This window comes from Balaenoptera borealis, assembly GCF_965194805.1.
Source record: "Balaenoptera borealis genome assembly, chromosome: 16".
Classification (NCBI taxonomy): domain Eukaryota; kingdom Metazoa; phylum Chordata; class Mammalia; order Artiodactyla; family Balaenopteridae; genus Balaenoptera; species Balaenoptera borealis.
Genome location: NC_138872.1, coordinates 14,763,395 through 14,780,497, shown reverse-complemented (window position 1 = coordinate 14,780,497; position 17,103 = coordinate 14,763,395). Strand labels below are relative to the sequence as shown.

Sequence of the window (17,103 nt, the reverse complement as noted above, 5' to 3'; positions counted from 1 at the left end):
CAAACACTTAATCCTCCCTCCAATCCCAGGACCACCGAGCATAGAACCTGGTCCATGATAGACATTTAGTACCTATTTTTTTGAATAAATGAATGAGGCAAGAACTACCATGACACCCATTTTAGAGATGGGAAAACTGAGGCTTGGAGTGGGTGCAGTGATTTTCCCACAATTCTACAACTGAGCTAGGATTCATGATTCTAAAGTGCATGTACTTTCTGCTGCACCCCACTGTGGACTGCTGGGAGGAAATGAAGTGTTCGCTCTCTCTCTGGTCCGGTGTGGGCTTTCCTGTTTTTGGCATTCAAGGAAGACTCATGAGGGGGCTGGGGCTGGTAGGGCTGGGGCTGGGCTGATAAACAGCTGGTCTATCTGCAAGGCTGCCTAATCCAGACATGGGCCCATCTGAGCCCTCTCCTCCTCCTCTCAAAAGCCTTCCAAGACTTCCCACTGCCTAGGGATAAAGTCCCACACCTTCATCTGACATTCAAGGCCCTTCACAGCTTGTCCCCAAGTGCCCCCATGACCTCATCTCCAGCCCACCCCCCTCACGTGAGCTCATCCAGCTGACCTCCCTGCCCCTGAACTTAACCTCCTGGCTCCAGGATTCTGTTCCTGCCACCAGGCCCTCACTATCACTCCACCCTGGAGTGCTGTCCTCCCATTCCAACCTCGTCCTCTTCATCCTTGCTCGGGGGCCATCCCTCCTTGGTGCCCAGAGTCCTTGCCCCTGCTTGGAGCTCCTTAGTCCTTAGCCCCTGCCTCAGCCCACTCAGGCTTAGGTCTGTCACTAGATTCACTCACACGGGGCCCCAGCCTTCCCATCGCCCCCATCTGACTCTCTGGGCCTCACGCACAGGGAAGGGCACAGTGTAAGGTTGGAAATAGTTCTAACTAAAAAGAGAGTCAGAAGCGGGAGTGAAATGGCAGGAGGCTGGACTCAAGAAGCAGACAATCATGGGTTAAATCTCATCCCTTCCCCTTTCAGGCTGAGTGACACTGGGAGAGTCACTTCTCCTCTCAGACCCTCAGTTTCTTCATCTGTAGAATGAGTTAACATTCTGAGGGCCAAACGCCACAGTATGAGGCATCTTCCACTCTCTCCAGTGCAGCGACTCAGAAAAATCACTCTGTACATCTGTATTTCTGTATTTCCCAGGTGCCTACTATGCTAGGCAAAATCTCCCAGGATACCACTTCATTTCCAGGAACGCACTAAGCTTGTTCCTGCCTCTGGACCTTTGCACTTGCTGTTCCTTCTACCTGGAAAGCGCTTCCCCACATCTTTGTTTGGTTGGCTCTCTCCTGATCATTCTGATGTGAACTCATTTGCCAGCTCCTTGACAACTTAAGCCAAAGTAGCCCCCTGTGGCCCCAATCCTCCTTATCCCATTACACAGTAGTCTATTTTCTTCATAGCTCTTATCAGCAATGATCCCTTTTAACCATTTGTTGATGTGTCTCAACAGCTACTTGTTGACTGTCTGCCCCCGGCCCCAACCGCCCGCAAACTCCATGAGGGGAGGGACTGGGTCTTATCACCGTTGCCCCATTTCCTGGATCAGTGGCTGACATGACATGACTCAATGCGTAGGTGCTGACTGAGTCTAGGACCTTTGGAACTGAGGGAGCTGGAATATAAGCCGGGCTCTGGGCCTCACATGTGGCCTGTGAGGACCCCTTCTCTGGCCTCCCATTTCCAAGTCTGTCCCCTATGGACTGGGTGCTCCTCTCCAGCTCTGCCCTTGGCTGAGTCATCTCAGGCCTGGCTCAGGGCTGGGCATGGAGGAGTTGGGTAAATGTTTGTCGTATGAAATTGGACCTGTCTGAAGCTCCTCACCGCCCCCACATCTGAGGGGCCCCAGGGAAGAGGCAGCAAAGAGAGATGAAAGGAGGTGAGAGCAGGTTTCCAAGTTGGCCCTTTCAGTGCAGATAAAAGCAGGGGGGGAAGGGAAGTCAACGGAGGGCGGGAGGGAGAGGACTGAGAGGGGGTGTGGAGAGCGGTACTGGAGAGGAGGGGGCCAGGCAGACTGAAGCAGGGACCTGGGGGGCAAGGGTGAGGCTCCTACTGCTGGTTCTTAACTCCTCCCCTCCCTGGGCCTGAGTTTCCTGCCAAACATGGGTGATAATGCCCTCCTGGGAGAGGTCTGGGCTGAGCCAAAGGCTGATGGGGATGTTTAAAGACTGTACCTACCAGTAGCAGGGATGGGAGGGCAGTGGAGGAGTTCAGAGGCAGTGGAGGGCAGTTTTGGCCTTGAGAAGGGTGGAGGCAACCCAGGAGGCATTCTGGACCTCTGGACCAGTCTGAGCCCCTTGGCCTACCTTTGAGGCCTGCCAGACTTCTCTCACTAGCTCATCTCCCTCCGCCTCCTGTAGCTATCACAGTCTACTCTTTTCCAGGCACACCTACCACTCCCCTGCCTCCATACGCCTGCACCCGGGAATGGCCTTCTCTTCATAGTTATACCTGACCAGGCTCAGGTACCCAGCTTAGTTCAATTCCTGCCTCCTCTAAGAAGTCTTTCTAGACCCCTGAGGGTAGCTCCTAGTCTGGAAGCGCATGGGTAGTTAAGCAGGATGGCATCTTTGTGTCCTCACCTCGGGTTGCCATGTAAGGTTGCACAGCCTGTGCACTGCACAAATCTGAGCCATTCACACGGATGATGGTGGGAATGTTACGCATCTGGAGTTATGTGATGCAGAGATCCTCAAAGCAACATCCCTTCCCTCTTTCTCCAATGCTCAGCACAGAGCTAGGTACATTGTTGCCTGAGGGATCATTCACTGACTATATAACAGGGGTTTTAGGGAATAAGCAGGAAGCTCCAGGCTCTTTTTCCCATCCATCCAACAATGGCCATCCGCCCCACCCCGACCTTCTCCTCTGGATCACTTTCTATCTGACATTCTTCCAACCTGGGCCACGGTCGGGGACTCCCTAACCGCTGCAGCTCTCAAACCCTTCCTGGGACACCGACAGTACCGCAGCATCCCCTCCCCTCCACCCACCTGCCCCGCTCCCTGCTCTGCCTCTCTCTCTGTGTCTGATTCTATTTCTTCCCCTTTCTGGCTTTCTCTCCAAGTCTCCTCTCTCTGTTCCTACAGTGCCAGGTAGGTCCCTCTGTCCTTTAGTTACTCCTGCCCTCTTTCCACCGGCTCTCCTCCTTCTCTGGTCACTTCCTCTCATTGTTGGTCTCGCTACCCCTCCATGAGTCTCTTTTCTCAGTCTCTCTCTGATTTTACATGTCATTCATTCACCATGCGTCAGGGAGTGTCCACCAAGCACTAGGCAGTGGGTGAGGTGCTGAGGATACAGCCGTGAACACAGACATGCATCCCTACCCTCCTGGTGCTTATCTTCTAGGGGGAGGGACAAACGAAGTCATCAGGAAAATGGGTAGCAGGTTAGCTGGTGATGAAGGACAAAGGAAAATGGATACGAAGTGTGGGGACAGGTTGAGGTGGGGTTGACATTTTAGAAAGAGTGGTTGGGGAAGGTTGCACTGAGAAGGTGATGCTTGAGGAAAGTCCTGGAGGAAGTGAGAGGACCAACCATGGGGATATTAAGGGGGAGAACATTCCAGGCAAAGCGATCAGGAGCTGCCAAGGCCCTGGGGTAGAGGCAGGCTGGGTGTATCTGTGGAGCTGGGCGGAGGCCAGTGTGGCTTAGCAGAGTGAACCAGGGAAGGAGGGTAGTGGGAGGTGGTGTCTGAGAGGTTACAGTGAGGCCACACCGCATAGGGTCTGGGGGGCATTGTGAGGGTCTGGGCTTTTATCCTGAGCCTGAGAGGTGCCTTTGTTGGGCTTTAAGCAGAGGAGGGCCACGCTCTGATTTACATTTGGATGGGATCAGTCTAGCTCCTGTGCCCATTCTAGATTGAAGAGGGGTGAGGACAGAAGCAGGGAGTCCAGCGAGGAGGCAGTAATCCAGGCAGGAGAAAGAGGTGGCTTGGACCAGGGCGGCGGAGGAGGTGAGAAATGGCCCGATTCTGCTGATGTTTTTAAAGCAGAGATGACAGGGGTTGCTGATGGAGGGAGATGTGAGAGAAAAACAGAACTTGAGGATGGTTTTCAACATTTTTGACCTGAAAAGCTGAAAGGATGAAATTATCTTTTTTTTTTTGGTGGAGGACTGAGCTTGAGCCCAGGTCACTGTGCTGTGTCTGTCACACCTGGTTCTCTCTCCTTATCCTGGGTCCCTTGTCTCTCTGCGACTGTTCTCTAACCTGTTTGCTTTGTCTCCTTGGCTCCCAGCCTGTTTCTCTCCATCTCTGTGTCCATCTCTCTCTCTCCCCTCCCCCCACACCATTTTTTCCCCCTCCCCTCCCCGCCCTGCCCCCTCCCCCTCTGCCCGCCGTCTGTCCGAGGGCGCTGGCGGGGTAGCAGGCAGCAGGCGTCGGCCCCGGGCGGGGGTCTCACCGGACGGGCCGGTTGGCGGCGTCGGGGTCCCGCGCCGTCACCACGCCGACCAGGGAGCCCACCTGCGCGTCCTCCTGTACCTCCAGGAGGCCGGAGGGCTGCTGGAACTCGGGGGGCTCGTCCACGTCGGTCACGGCCACGCGCACGATCGCCTGGTCGCGGAACGTGCCCAGGTCAGCGAAGCGGGGGTCCACGAACTTGTTGAGCGCCTCCAGGACCACGGTGTGCACGGGCTGGGACTCGAAGTCCAGGCGCTGGTAGGGAGGAAGCAGAGGGCCGGTGAGTGGGTTGGGGTCTGCTCAACACCTCCAGGCGGACAGATCCCAAGTCAGGGGGGATGGGCCTCGAGAGGGCGGAGCTGGCCCAAGGTGACAGTTGACTCAGCAGGGGCTCCGGAGTATCAGGCTGCGCCGCGGAACCGGCTGTCCAAGACCCAGACCAACCCTCTCTGGTTACAGGTGGAGAAAGTAAGGCCCAGCTGGGGACAGTCTTGTCCAGGGACACAGGGTCAAGTACTGACACCCAGACTTCCTGCTACAGGGCACAGTAGGTTGGGGCATTAATTTATTAATTTACAAAGCACTATGTGCCAGTGTTCTAAACATAGCGGCTCATCTATTTTACAACATCCCAAAGAGGCTTGTATTATTATTATCATCACATTTTACATATAAGGAAATCGAGGCCCAGAAGGCTCTGTAACTTGCCCAAGGTCGGCTCCCAAGTCCCAGGCCCATGAGAGGAAAGGCACTGGATCTGCTGCTCACTGGCTCTGTGTCTGCGGGCAATCTATTTGGCCTCTCTGGGCCTCAGGTGGGAGGGTTAAATGACACGTTCCTGGTATATACCGGTGGCAGCTGCTAATGTGAGTTGAGCCTGATAAGCCTGGCTGCCTTAGAGCTTTCCTCAGAGATCTGGCTAAAGCCATGCTGAGCCCTGCTTCTCATCAGAGAGTGCTGGTGGGTGACCCGCTGATGGACAAGCTCCATGGCTGTATGGGCGCTGGCCTCCTAAGGACAATGCCTTAGAGCAAAGAGAAATTGCACTGGTGGAACCACAGGCGCCTCCGTTACATGGTGGGGGAGCTATCTGAGCAGCAGGGGCCACCTTCCTGGAGACCTGCCCTGTGTGTAGGGACCCTCCTTTCCTCTCAGAACCTCCCATCCCCTGCCCCCTTCTCCAGCAGAAAAAAAAAAAAAAAGAAGGGCTACCTCCTACCTCCTTCCTCCATCCTGTTGCCTGGGAAATCAGGATGCAGGGGGGCAGGCGCGGGCCTGGCCTGGGAGTGAGCGATGGGCTCTGGAGCCAGGTCGTCAATCAGGCGGGGGCTCTGCTCCCTGAGCCACCACTGACTCCACAGAGGCACCTCGGGCACCACTGCTGGAGCAGGCGGGAGGGGGGCCCAAGAGCCAGGGAGGAGAGGGGGGGCAGGATAGGGGCAGCACTGTGGATGAGAGCAAATGCTGTGCTGGGGTCCCCAGGCTGGGCTTGGGGCCTGATTCTGTTGCTGTGTGATGCTGGGCTTCTCTGGGCCTCCAGTTCCCCATCTGTGAAATGGGCTCATCTTACAGTGAGGACAAATGGACGTCAGAAGACTGAAAACCACTTAATGCTTAAAAGGGTGGATCCTGGAGCCAGACTGCCCGGACCCATAGCCCTACAACTGCTCTGTAAGATGCACGACCTTGGATGCAAATGTCTGAAGTTCTCAGGGCCTCAGTTTCTCATCTATAAAATGGGCAATAATAGTACTTCAGAGGGTCGTTGTAGGGATTAAATGAGTTAATACACAGAAAGCAGTGGAAGGACTCCTGGCACCCTGTAAACACTCATTATAAGTATTAGTATTATATTATTATCCTTGTTGAAGAAACTGGGAGTTTTCTCTATCCTCAAGCCCTCAGGCCAGGTAGAGAGTTTGCTTATTGAGTGAATGAAGGGCCCTCGGGGGGCTGTTTCTGCGGGTCCCAGAGGGCAGAACCTGGGCTGATAGGAGCAGATTTAAGGAGACAGATTCTGGCTGAGTGGGAGGAGGAAGAGCTGGACAACGGTAGGGAGTGAGCATTCCATCCCCGGGCATGTACAAAGGCCTGTGACCATTTGTGGCCCAGGGCAGGGGACTTAGACCTCCCATGGGACAGCAGAGTTGGGGCAGACAGGCTCAAAGGCCTGCGCAGCCCTGAGTTGCCAAGCCCGTGACCAAGTCCTGGAAGATGGATTTTTGCTTTTTTATTTGACCTCCGTCCGCTTTCCCTAGGGGTTGCTGACTTTGCTGTTTTAGCTTCTGGTTCCCAGGCTGGCCAGTGGCTGAGGAGGCTGTTAGACGCAGGAAGGAAAGCACTCTGGGCTCACCAGACCTGGGTTCAAATCCCACTCTACCCTTTACAGGTGTGCTCTGGGGCAAGCCCTTTTACCTCTCTGAGCCTCTGTTTTCTCACTTGTAAAAACGGGCATAATATATTTCCTTCAGAGGGGAACATGAGGATTAAAGGAAACAATGAGTGTGAAGGGCCTGGTATGAACTTGAAGTAGCTCAGCCTAGTGTTGAAGAGCACAGATTCAAATCTGGATTGAATCCTGGCTCTTGACAACTAGCTGTGCAACCTTGGACAAGTCACTTAACCTCTCTGTGCTTCATTTTTCCCATTTGTAAAATGGGAATGACACCATCAGCGTCTTCCCAGGTTGGTCCAGAGTTTCCGGAGAGACATAATCCCTGGAGTGGAGTGGGGTGATTTGGCTACTCAACGGCCCCCCTGACCCTGCTGTCCTGGGGCCTGCCTCCCCCATCCCTCCTGGGGCAGCCCCGCACCTTCTGCACTACGATGATGGCCTCCTGAGTGTCGCTGTCTGTGGTGACCTTGAACACTTGGCCGCCGCTGCCGCTCTCCTCCCTGAGGTGGTAAGTCATGTCTGTGTTTTCACCCACGTCCGAGTCCTCGGCCTTCACGCGTCCCACGGCTGTGCCGATGGGGGCCGACTCCTGAATGCTGAACTGGTACATCTCTGTAGGGGATACAGCTGTGAGCAGGGATGGAGTGGCAGCCCCTCCCCCAGCTCCCACCAGCGCTAGGGGAGAGGAGGGGGTGTCTCAGATGGGCTCCTTGGAGGGCAGTGTCTTAAAGGCGCTCCCTGCTTGGCCAGGACTGATGCTGGGAGAGGCGCGTCCTCTGCAGAAATGTGGGACACAGTGCAAAGAGGAGGGTTTTAATTCTCACCCTGGCTTTATTCTCTGATTGATTTGGGGAAATGCCTGCAGTTCTTTGGGACTCAGTGTCCACATCTGCCCAGTGAAGGGACAGAGGAGCACAGTGATCAAGGCTAAGGCTCTAGAGTCAGTCCCAGCTGTGTAATCCCAAGCTTTGGTTTTCCTCATCTGTAGAATGGGAATAATAACAGTGCCTTCCTAACAGCACTGTTCATCCTGCAATTAACTCAGATGATGATGCATGTTAATTGCTTAGCATAGGGCCTAGCACCTGGTGGCTACCCAATAAATGGAACAAATTGCATTAGAACAGTGGGGCTTTGTGCTGATTTTTTGTTGCTGTTGATGTTAATGATATTGGTTCCTTCATTTCCACATATTTATTTAGTATCTATGATGTCCCAGATGCACCTCTATGCACCGGGGTTCCAGCAACAAGCAAAACAGACCCAAATCCCAGGGCTCACAGTGCTTTCCTCTTAATGGAAGGAAAAAGACACTAAACAATCACATCAGTGAAACAGTACGTCAAGTGGTACTTTGGAGAAAAATAAAGCTGGGGAGGGAAATGGGAGTAATGATGAAGGTGTGTGTGGAGTTTTAAATAGGGCAATCGAGGAAAAGATGACATTTCTGCAAAAGTCTGAGGGAGGTGAGGGAGTGAGTCAAGCAGATATTTCAGAAGGAGCATTCTAGACAGAGGGAACAGCAGGTGCAAAGGCCCTGAGGTGGGTGCAATGCCTGGCATGTTTGAAGAATGGCACAAGATGACCACTGTGGCCAGAGGAGGTGGGGAAGCAGGGGGAAACCGGAAGGAATGAGCATCAGGTGGGACACAAACAGTTCCCTGCTCTCCTCCCAGAGCCGAGATGAAGGTGAGGGTGATTTGCTAAATGATGGGCCAGCAGGGCTTGTGGAGATGGGGATGTGTCTCTTGGGACCCCCTCTGGTCTGGATACCCTTGTGTGGAGTGGCTGCCTCTGATTCACTGTCACATAAACAGCCGGGGTGGGGGGGGCTTTAACACAAGCTGACCCCCCCGCTCCCCTGCGTTAACCCTTGCCATAGCTCCCCGCTGCCCTTGGGATGGAGTTGTACAAGCCCCTTGGCCTGCCCTGCAAGATGCTTGCTGCCTGGCCCCTGCTGACTTCTGCAGCCTCATGCCCCCAACCGCCTACCCTAACTTGAGCTTCAATCCGGCTGAAGTTCTTGTAATTCCTTAAGGATGACTTGCTCTGTCCCACCTCTAGACATTCCCTCTCTTTATTCTCCTCTCTGCCTTCACCTCCCCTGTTCCCACTCTTTTTTAGTCTCACTGAATATTACCTCCAACAGGGAAGCTTCCCAGACCTCCAGGCTCTGCTCCTGTGTGTCCAGGGCCCCCAGGCTCATCCCATTGTAAGGATTACTGCATTTCCCTATCATTTTCTGTTTATTCTCTCTCTCTCTCTCTCTCTCTCTCCCCCTCCCTCCCTCAGGGGTGTGAGCTCCTGCAAGGCAGGGACCACATCCCTTATTCATCAGGCATTCACGGTGCCTGGCAGAACACCAGGCTGTCATATAAACGAAATGTGTGAGTGACTAGTGAGTGAATGAATGAAAAGCAGCATGAGATACTAGTATACACTCACCAGATTAACACAAATGAAAGAATCTGACAGTACCAACTGTTGGTGAGGATATGGTACGATGGACACATGCCTTTCTTCGTGGGGGAAAACAATTTGGCTTTATTTAGTAAAATTGAAGATGAGTTTATTCTGCTCCTCTGTACACTAGAGAAATGTATGCAGAATGGCACTAGGACACATGCAACAATGTTCAAAGCAGTATCCTCCATAATAGCCTCAAACTGGAAACAACCCAAATGTCCACTGACAGGAGAATAGATAAATCATGGAATACTATACAGCAGTGAAAATGAATAAATTATAGCTACAAGCAACAACATGTGAATTCACAAACATAATTTTGAGAGACAAAAAAGCAAGACACAAATAATTTGTATTGTGTGGCTCCATTTAGATAAGGTTAAAAAACATGAAATTAAACTATAATGTTAGGCAATGCCTACATGGGTGAATCAACCCTAAAGGAATGGATAGAGAAGATGTGGTATATATATACACAATGAAATACTACTCAGCCATAAAAAAGAATGAAATTTTGCCATCTGCAGCAACATGGATGGACTTACAGGGCATTATGCTAAGTGAAATAAGTCAGACAGAAAAAGAAAAATACTGTATGATATCGCTTATATGTGGAATCTAAAAAATGTAACGAACTAGTGAATATAACAAAAAAGAAGCAGACTCACAGATATAGAGAACAAACCAGTGGTTACCAGGGGGGAGAGGGAAGGAGGAAGGGGCAAGATAGGAGGAGGGGATTAAGAGGTACAAATTATTAGGTTTAAAATAAGCTACACGGATATATTGTACAACACTGGGAATATAGCAAATAATTTGTAATAACTATAAATGGAGTATAACCTTTAAAAATTGCAAATCACCATATTGTGCACCTATGATTTATATAATATTATACATCAACTATACTTCAAGAAAAAAGAAAAGACAAAAGAAAAGCAAGGAGGTGATCACAAAAGCAGATGGAAGTTAACTCCGGAGGAGGGTTTGGTGGGAGAAGTTATGATCAAGAAAGGGCTTGAGAGTGGCATGGACATATACACATTACCAAATGTAAAAGAGAGAGCTAGTGGGAAGCAGCCGCATAGCACAGGGAGATCAGTTCGGTGCTTTGCGACCACCTAGAGGGGTGGGTTAGGGAAGGTGAGAGGGAAACACAAGAGGGAGGGGATGTGAGGATGTATGTATAGGTATAGCTGATTCACTTTGTGATACAGCAGAAACTAACACATCATTGTAAAGCAATTGTACTCCAATAAAGATGTCAAAAAAATAAAAAAATAAAGGAATAGCTGGATGGGAAAAAAAAAAGAAAGGGCTTTTGGGGGCTTCTGGGGTCCTGGTTGGTGGTTACAGGAGTGTTTGCTTTGTAATTATTTGTCAAACTGGACATTTCTATTTTACATACTTCTGTTTGTATTTCACAATAAAGAAAGAAAGAAGGAGTACATGAATGAATAAACAGGAGTCTTCTGGGGGACCCTGGCCCCTCCGCTCTGCCCTACCCCTTCCGGCTCAGGGCTGGCACAGAGCATCACACAACTGGGCAGAAGACTGGGTGGTCCCCGCCCCTCCACACGGTGCTTTGAAGCTTCCCATCGGTGAGTGGGGCTGGGCTGGAGGAGTGGCTGGGGGCGACTGCGGTACCAGGCTCCCTGGCAACGATGTGGCGCTGGCTGGCGGGCTCTGCCCACCCCGCTGTGCGTCTGGACTGAGGCGCTTAGGCTGCGATGTGTTCTCAGCTAAGGGATTGGATTCCCTTATCTCTCGGGGGTCAGTCCCCTGTGGCGAGGCCTAATGTGAGAGCAGCAGACCTCAAGTAATGACTCGCCCGACAGGAATCAGCCCAGCTCCCCACCGCATTTAGTCTCTGCCAGCTTTGGCGGCTTCTCCTGTGCGGCTCAGCCTGAACCTGGGACAGAGGGGCTGGCTGGGCTGATGGGGAGGTGGGGGACTGAGTGAGAGAAGCCGCCTCCACCCTGTTGTGCCTGGGGAGGCAGAGAGTGGAAAGGCCTCCTAATTCAGGAGCACGGAATCCTGCCCTCCAGGCTCAGAGGAAAAGGGTAAGACCTGTCACTCCAGACCTTGGCACCTCCGTGCACAATTACAGGTGTCACTCGGCTTGGGCATGGCTGCAGCCTCCGTCTATATCCCTAAGGTATCCTTGTATCTGTCCTCCCACCTCCAATGTCCCTTTGCAAGCTTGGGTCAGTAGCAGATCACACACACAATAAGCAGGACAGGGGTGTGTGCAAGGGCCAGTAGGGGTGGGTGGACAGACAGGGGCTCACTCTTGGCAGGAAGCAAGGTGAGGGGTGGGAAGGTAACCGCGTTACTTGGATGTACGGAAAATCAGACAACTTTGAGGCCGTCCCCTGCAAGAAGCGTGGTTGGAGAGGGGGGCAGGGGGTAAGTGCGTGACTTGGATGGATGGACACAGACAGATGCGGGAGTCCCTCTATGGCGGGAAGCCTACAAGGCAGCTTGGGGTCAGTGGGTGGCTTGGAGGGATGATCAGACAGACACACGGATCTGCCTCCTCCCTCTGGGAAGGCCTCACTCACTCTGCGGGAACCGGGGCGGGTTGTCGTTGACGTCGGTGACCACGATGGTGACGGTTGTGGAGCCGGAGAGGCCGCCCAGCTGGCCCGCCATGTCGGTGGCCTGGATCACCACCTCGTAGCGCTCCTGGCTCTCGCGGTCAAGGTCAGGCACAGCCGTCCGGATCACGCCTGTGGATGAGGGAGGGTGAGGCCAGGGATGCCCCCCTGCCAGCTGCCAGCTGATATGGAGACCCCTCCCCAGTCAGAGGCCGGGCTCGTTCAAGTTCAGGAGGGGAGCAGCTGATGCAGAAGACACGGATATGGCCACTGTGCAGGTGTGGGGCCCAGCAGCCACGACACACAGACACACCCACCCCACACACACACGTGCTTCTATAGATATGCTCACAGATAACTCAGATTCTATGGTACACACACACACACACACACACACACTCACACACGTGCTTCTATAGATATGCTCACAGATAACTCACACAGATTCTATGCTACACACACACACACTACTCTTTCACACATACACATACACACAACTATCAGATTCACACATACACACTTTAAAACACACCCTCCCACACACTTGTACACATACACACACATTTATATACACACATACTAACACACACTCTCAAACACACACTCACACGCAACACAAACGCGGTAGAATATAGACTATTGGGTTTACTAAAAAGAGGCGTAGGGACTAGAACACCAGGCACTGTGTGACCCCCCTGGGCTACCGATCCCACCTGTGGGGCTTCGGTTTCCCCATGTGACAGGGAACCTGCGATAACTCTCTGCATGAGCCTGGCCCGTGTCTGATTTGTTTCTGGGTCAGTGGCGCTCAGCCCAGAGCCAGGCCCGGAGTGGCAGCTCAGTGAGTGTTTAACAAAATGAACTGGACTCACACCCACCCTCAGACACACTCACTATGGAGTCACACTTACGTGCACACAAACACTGATATGTCTCACACACGTACTACATATGTAACACACATGAGGTCACTCGCACATGCACAGCTACTGCACACACTTATTCCCCCCTGCACACCCCTCCACGATTAAATCATCCCCCTGCCCTGGGGGTCCCAGCCCCTTCCTCTCAAGCCTGGCCCTAGATTCTCTGTCCAGGCACCAGCTAATCGCTGATCAGACAATCCTGCAAGCTGTTAATGGAAGCAGGGGGAGGGGCGGCAGGAGTCGGGGTGGCCACAAGATTGATTCTGTGCAGGGGAAGGCTGGGCTTCTTGTCTCCCTGCCAGTGGGAGACCAGGGGGGAGGGGGAAGTGGATGAGCCATTCAGAGCCTCCCCCTCCCACCCCCCACCCCGCGACCCACTCCAACCTGCGAGCACCAGGTGGTGACAGGTGGTGCCCAGGCCCTGAGCGCCAGGTGGAGTCACGCACCAGCAGCCCCATGATGCGCCCCATAATACCCGATCTCTCACTCCTGATGTCCCCATACAGCCCCTAGATGCCAATAAAGGCAACGGAATGCGAGGAGAGGCTGGAGTGTGTGTGTGTGTGTGTGTGTGTGTGTGTGTGTGTGTGTATGTGTGTATGTGTGTGTAGCTGGGGGAGCCAGGGGTGGGCACCTAGGGGGTGACCCTGCTTTTGAGGGATCCCATGGAGATATGGAAAGTGTAGTCTGTCTAATCAGGGGTCATACAGACTCTCTATCAGAAGCCTTCAAGACTCCTCAGTAAGCTCCCTCTTGACCCCTCCTCAGCCGGTCCTGGTCTTTCCAAGGGCAGGGGAGACTTGGAAGCAGACGAACTTGGGATAAGTCCCAGATCTGCCGTTTGTTGACCATGTGATCTTGAGCAAATCCCTTCACCTCTCTGAACCTCAGTTTCCTTATCTGTAAAATGGGATAATCACAATACCTCCCTAAAGAACAAGATTCTCCAACTTGGCACCATGGACATTTTGGGCGGGATAATTCCATCCACTAGATGCTGGTAGCAGCACCCTCCCTGCCCAACCCTAGTTCCAGACACTGTCAAATGGTCCCTGGGGACAAAATCGGTTGAGAACCACTGGTTCAGAGTTTCATCTCATGAGGATTGCATGTGACAATAACAACAATAACTGACACTGATGTGCATCTGAGTGAACTGCCTCATTTGATCTTCTCAACACCCCTAGGAGGAAGGTGCTGTGATTATACCCAGTTTACAGATGAGGAGATGGAGGCACAGAGAGGTTAGGTACTGGTCCAAGGTCACACATGTAGAAAGCGCCCAGTCAGGATTCCAGCAGGCACTCTGGGGCCGGAGTCCATGCTGTGGACTGCTCTGCTGGACCACTGTAAGGACAGAGGGTCCCCGCCCAGCCCGCCTGGTATCCCCCCACCCCCCCACCACCAGGTACAAGGGGAGAGCGCAGGCCTCTGACAGAGCAATGCTGTTTATGTGGTCCTGTCTCAGCTCATGAGATAGCCCCCGTGCTCGTCTCAGTCCTAATCAGGCAAGACATGCTTCCAATCACGCAGCAGGCCCCTTGTCCCTTCTCCCTGGTGCTGCACCTCAACACTGGGATTGTCAGAGGGATGCCCTTCTAGGGATGAGGATGGGGCCCAAGGCCTTGGCTGGTCTCTTAGTTGAGTGTTTGCAGTCCTGGACAGCAGGGGCTGTACTGGGAAGGTGGGCCTGTCATGTCCTCTCCCTTGGGGGGCTGGAAGGAGAGAAAGAGCAGAAAGGGAAAAGAGAGGAGAGGAAGAAGGATGAAGGTGGCAGAGAGGGAAGAAGAGAGAGAGAAGAAAGAGACAGACAGAGGGCAATCTAGTGAGCGTTAGAGGGGAAAGAGACAGAGAGCCACGCGCTCAGAGGCAAAGAGGAAGGGAAAGGAGGGGAGGAGAGGGAAAGGGAGACCCACAGAGACAGAAAAAGAGAGAAGGAAAGAGGGGAGCAGTAAAGCCAGAGAGGAATACACACACGCAGGAGGAGGCAGTAAGACAGAGATCCACAGAGAGACAGAGACCTGGAGAGAAACAGAGAGAGAGAAAGAGGGGGAGAAAGCAAGACGAAGAACAGCAAGGGCAGCGTGAACAGAGCTTCTCAGGGACACCAGAGAGGCAGACGGACAGCAAGGGGTGGAGAAAGAGGGTGGGAGGGAGGAAGGAGAGGGCAGACAGATGGACTAATAGGGGAGTGATCACCGGGCCAGAGACGTGGTAGAGGGCTCCCGGTGTGAGCCAGGCAGAAAGGCAGGAGGGGTGCGGGCCAGTTGAACACCTACTACGTGCTAAGCTTTGTGCGTGTCATTTACACCTAGGATCTCACTGATGCGGAGGCTGGTGATGGGATCAGGGCCGCTGTACATCTATGAGCTTGTGGACCAAAAGCTCAGAGACCCTCACTCTGAGTGGGGCTCGGAGCAGGGGTCTGGCTGAGGTGTACCCCTGTGGTTGAGGAGCCATACTTATGTGGCCGGCCTCCTTGCTGCCCTGTCACTTCCAGCTCCAGGGGAACTGGGGACACTGAAGTCTTCTTACCTGGAAACAGGTCATGAAGCCGTATTGAGTGTGTGATTAGATGCCATCTCTGGGCAAATAGGAGGTTGGTACCCTGAGGCCATGCTGCCTCTGGACCCTGTTCCTGGAGTCACACCCAGTGATAGGTTGCTATGGTGATAGCTCCTGATGAACTAAGCCTGCTGGGATCCACATCCTTGGGTCATCCCCTCCCACACTGACTCTGGCCTTGGCCGTGGGACTTGCTTTGGCTAATGGGACATTAGCAAATGTGACAAAAGCAGAGGCTTGATAAGCCCTTGTGCACTGGGGCTTGTCCTCTTGGAACCCTGAGACCACTGTGCTGTGAAGAAGGCCAGGATGAAAAGTCACGTGGTAGGCCCAGCCATACCAGCTGTCCTAGCTGACCTGCCAGCTGACTGTTGCCATGGGAGTGACCCCCGCAAAAGAACTGCCCATCCATCCCACAGAATTGTGACACATAATAAATCGGTGCTGTTTAAGCCACCATGTTTGGGGACGGTTTGTCATATAGCGGTAGATAGGTTAACAGAGAAATCGAGCTCCCCAGGCCGTCCCTCTTTGGGGCTCACTCACACAGCTGCGTTTCACTGCAGGGTCATCTGGCTGGAAGGTCCAAGATGGCCTCATGTACATGCCTGACAGTTGACCCTGGCTATTGGCCAGACCTTCTCTCATCCTCCAGTGAGCTGGGCTGGCTTCCTTACATGGTAGTCTCAGGCCCATGTTCCAGGAGAGAAGAGTGAAAGCTGCAAGGTCTCTTAAGGCCTAATCTGGGAATTTGCAGAACATCACTTCTGCTACATTCTATTGGCCCGAAGCAAGTCATAAGGCGGCCCAGATTCAAAGGGCAGGGAAATAGATGCCTCCTCTCCCACTTGATGGGAAGAGTGGCACAGTCACTTTACTAAGAGGCCAGTTCAGGGATGGGAGGAACTGATGGCACATTTTGCTATCTACTCTGTTCCACTTCCCACTCCTGATGCTGGGAGAAGCATATTGGAGGCTGGTGCCCTCCTGGGGGGCCTGGGGGAAAATTCCCAAATCAGCTGATGAAGTTGTTCTTAAACCATCTGGCTCTGAAAATTCATTCACTGACCCATTTATTCGACCCTTACTGAGGGCCTACTGTGTGTCAGGGCTACACAGAGTCAGTCATATAAGAGGCACTTTGGGATTTTGAAGGACTTTGGAGTCAGACAGGTATGGGTTCAAGCCTTCTTTCCACCATTTATACGTTATCTGACCTCGGGCAAGTTCCTAACTCTCTCTGAGCCTCAGTTTCCTCTTCTGTCAAATGGGGATACCCAGTTGGAAGGGCTGTTAAGAGGGTTAAATGAGACAAAGCTTACAGCAGCAGGTCCCACATTTTGGAGATGCCTTGATGATTCCCCCTCCTCAAGTCCTGGGTTGAGGACCTCATACGTCAGTTCCACAAGGGCTGAGATTCATGTTGGTCTTGTCCATCCATCATCTTATCTATAGGGTCCGGCATATAGTAGGTGTTCGATAAGCATTTTGACTTACTGACCTACAACCATAGACCCTCTGCCCGCCTCTCGCAGCCTGGGTGTAGTTGTCTCTTTGTATTTGGCTTCTCTGTTGGAACAAAAGCACCATGAAGGCAGAAACCAGATCTAGTACATCATCCTGATCAGGATGTGGCACTTACAAAGGTTAGTTTCATTCCCTCCCAGGAAAGCAAACGTTTCTGGCTCAATTGAGAATTTTCAGCAGCTATCTTGAAGTCTCTGAGAGAGAGA

General features: G+C 52.8%; 1 protein-coding gene across 3 annotated transcripts in view; it reads right to left on the bottom strand.

Annotated features, from left to right (window-relative positions):
* Positions 1 to 17,103, bottom strand: part of CDH22 (cadherin 22) — a 123,660-nt gene that overhangs the window by 26,383 nt on the left and 80,174 nt on the right. For all 3 annotated transcript variants that reach the window (XM_082359461.1, XM_082359462.1, XM_082359463.1), the window contains 3 exons: positions 11,844 to 12,011; positions 7,232 to 7,425; positions 4,420 to 4,673 (listed from right to left, as the gene is read on the bottom strand). In XM_082359461.1, coding sequence (XP_082215587.1) covers positions 4,420 to 4,673; positions 7,232 to 7,425; positions 11,844 to 12,011 — 616 coding nt within the window. The remainder of the gene's footprint in view (positions 1 to 4,419; positions 4,674 to 7,231; positions 7,426 to 11,843; positions 12,012 to 17,103) is intronic.